The following is a 1,877-nucleotide window of genomic DNA, read 5'->3' as shown; positions in this document are numbered from 1 at the left end:
ACAAGTATTTCCGAATTAAAACGTAAGTTCGAAGTGTACGAAGCAATAAAGACCAAGTCGAGATATAATAAAGTAGACGATAAGAAAAAGAAGTCGACGCGTTCCGAGACTGATAAACAAGAGAGTAAGCGGTGTTTTAATTGTGGTGGTAAGAATCATTTGAGCGTGTCTTGTCCGACGAAAGAGAAAGGCGTTAAATGTTTTCAATGCGGCGAACACGGGCACATCGCAACAAAATGTCCTACGACGGCGGACAAACAAACGACGAACCAAAACAAAAGTTGTAACGCGACGGACAAAGGAACGAATAAGTGTTATAAAAAGGTTACGGCGAACGGTGTCGAATTGTCGGCTTTGATGGATACCGGGAGTGACATTAGTTTAATGCGCGCGGATACATATGTAAAAATCGGGGCACCGGCGTTGACTAAACGAAGCACGAAATTCCGCGGCGTAGGTTCAAACGAAATCGCGACGTTAGGCGAAACTTGTGTTGATATTCGTGTAGACGATTGTACTTTTGATGTAACATTCCATGTAGTCTCTGATGTGTTGTTACCATACGCTATGTTAATAGGTACAGATGTGTTGTTGCAAGACAAAGTCGAACTAAGAATAAAGAAAGGAATATTTAGAATTTCGGCAGATCCCGAACCATTTTCAGAATTACCGACGGTAAATAGTATAGACTATAGCGACAAGGTTATAGAACCGGCAGTTGAACATATCGAGAACCCAGAGGCTAGAGACAGAGTAAAGAGATTAGTATCGGAATATAAACCGTTAAAAACGCAAGACGTAGGAATTGAACTCAATATTGTTTTAAAAGACGAAACACCCGTGTACCGACGTGCGAATAGAATATCCGAAACAGAACGAAAGACGCTCGACGAACAAATACGTAAGTGGTTAGACGAGGGGATTATTCAACAGTCCACTTCGGAATACGCGAGTCCAGCGGTGTTGGTCAAAAAAAAGAATGGTACTACGCGAGTATGCATTGACTATAGGAAGTTGAACGAAAAGATAGTTAAGACGCGATACCCATTGCCTATTATGGAAGATCAGATCGACCGTTTACGAGGGGCTAAAATATTTAGCACAATAGACTTGAAAAACGGATTCTTTCATGTTCGAGTTGCAGAGGATAGCCGTAAATATACCGCGTTTATAGTTCATAACGGACATTACGAGTTTTTACGAATGCCTTTCGGGTTGAGTACATCACCTGCATATTTTCAGAGGTACATAAACGCCGTGTTTGCTAAATTAGTTGCAGAAAAAAAAGTGTCGTTATATATGGACGATCTGATTATACCATCTAGCGATGTTCAAGAGGGATTACAGTATTTAGAAGAGGTGTTACGAACAGCCAGTTCTTACGGGTTAGAGATAAACTGGGGAAAGTGTCAGCTCTTGAAAACGAGAGTCGATTATTTAGGATTTATTATAGAGAATGGAGACGTTACTCCATCAGACGAAAAGACGAGTGCTGTGAAAAATTTTCCTGTGCCGACTGATAAAAAAACAGTACAGAGCTTTTTAGGACTGACCGGGTATTTCAGAAAATTCGTGCCGAATTACGCGTCTATCGCATACCCATTAACTAACTTATTAAAAGATGGAATTGTATTTCGTTTTGGCGACAGTGAAAAGCGATCGTTCGATCAATTAAAGGAAGCCCTTAGCCGAAAACCGATTTTGCGGATTTATTGTCCAAGTGCGGAAACCGAGTTACATACCGATGCGTCTTCGCGAGGTTACGGAGCGATGTTATTGCAGCTAGATAGTGTAGATCGTCTTTTCCACCCTGTGTACTATGCGAGCGGTAAGACTACGGAAAGCGAAGCTAAGTTTCATAGTTACGAGTTAGAAGT

The 1,877-nt window shown here is 41.2% G+C and overlaps 1 protein-coding gene across 1 annotated transcript; it reads left to right on the top strand.

Moving 5' to 3' along the window:
- Positions 1-577: 577 nt before the first annotated feature.
- On the top strand, positions 578-1,556 carry LOC112466918 (the record flags this gene model as incomplete). Its single annotated transcript, XM_025035268.1, has 2 exons — positions 578-993; positions 1,243-1,556. Coding segments are annotated over 2 exons (730 nt in total), but the record flags the coding sequence as incomplete, so codon positions are not given.
- Positions 1,557-1,877: the final 321 nt, after the last annotated feature.

The sequence above is a fragment of the Temnothorax curvispinosus genome, unplaced genomic scaffold, assembly GCF_003070985.1.
Source record: "Temnothorax curvispinosus isolate PA1 unplaced genomic scaffold, ASM307098v1 QBEX01016704.1, whole genome shotgun sequence".
Taxonomy (NCBI): Eukaryota; Metazoa; Arthropoda; class Insecta; order Hymenoptera; family Formicidae; genus Temnothorax; species Temnothorax curvispinosus.
This window is presented reverse-complemented; position numbering and strand designations above follow the sequence as displayed.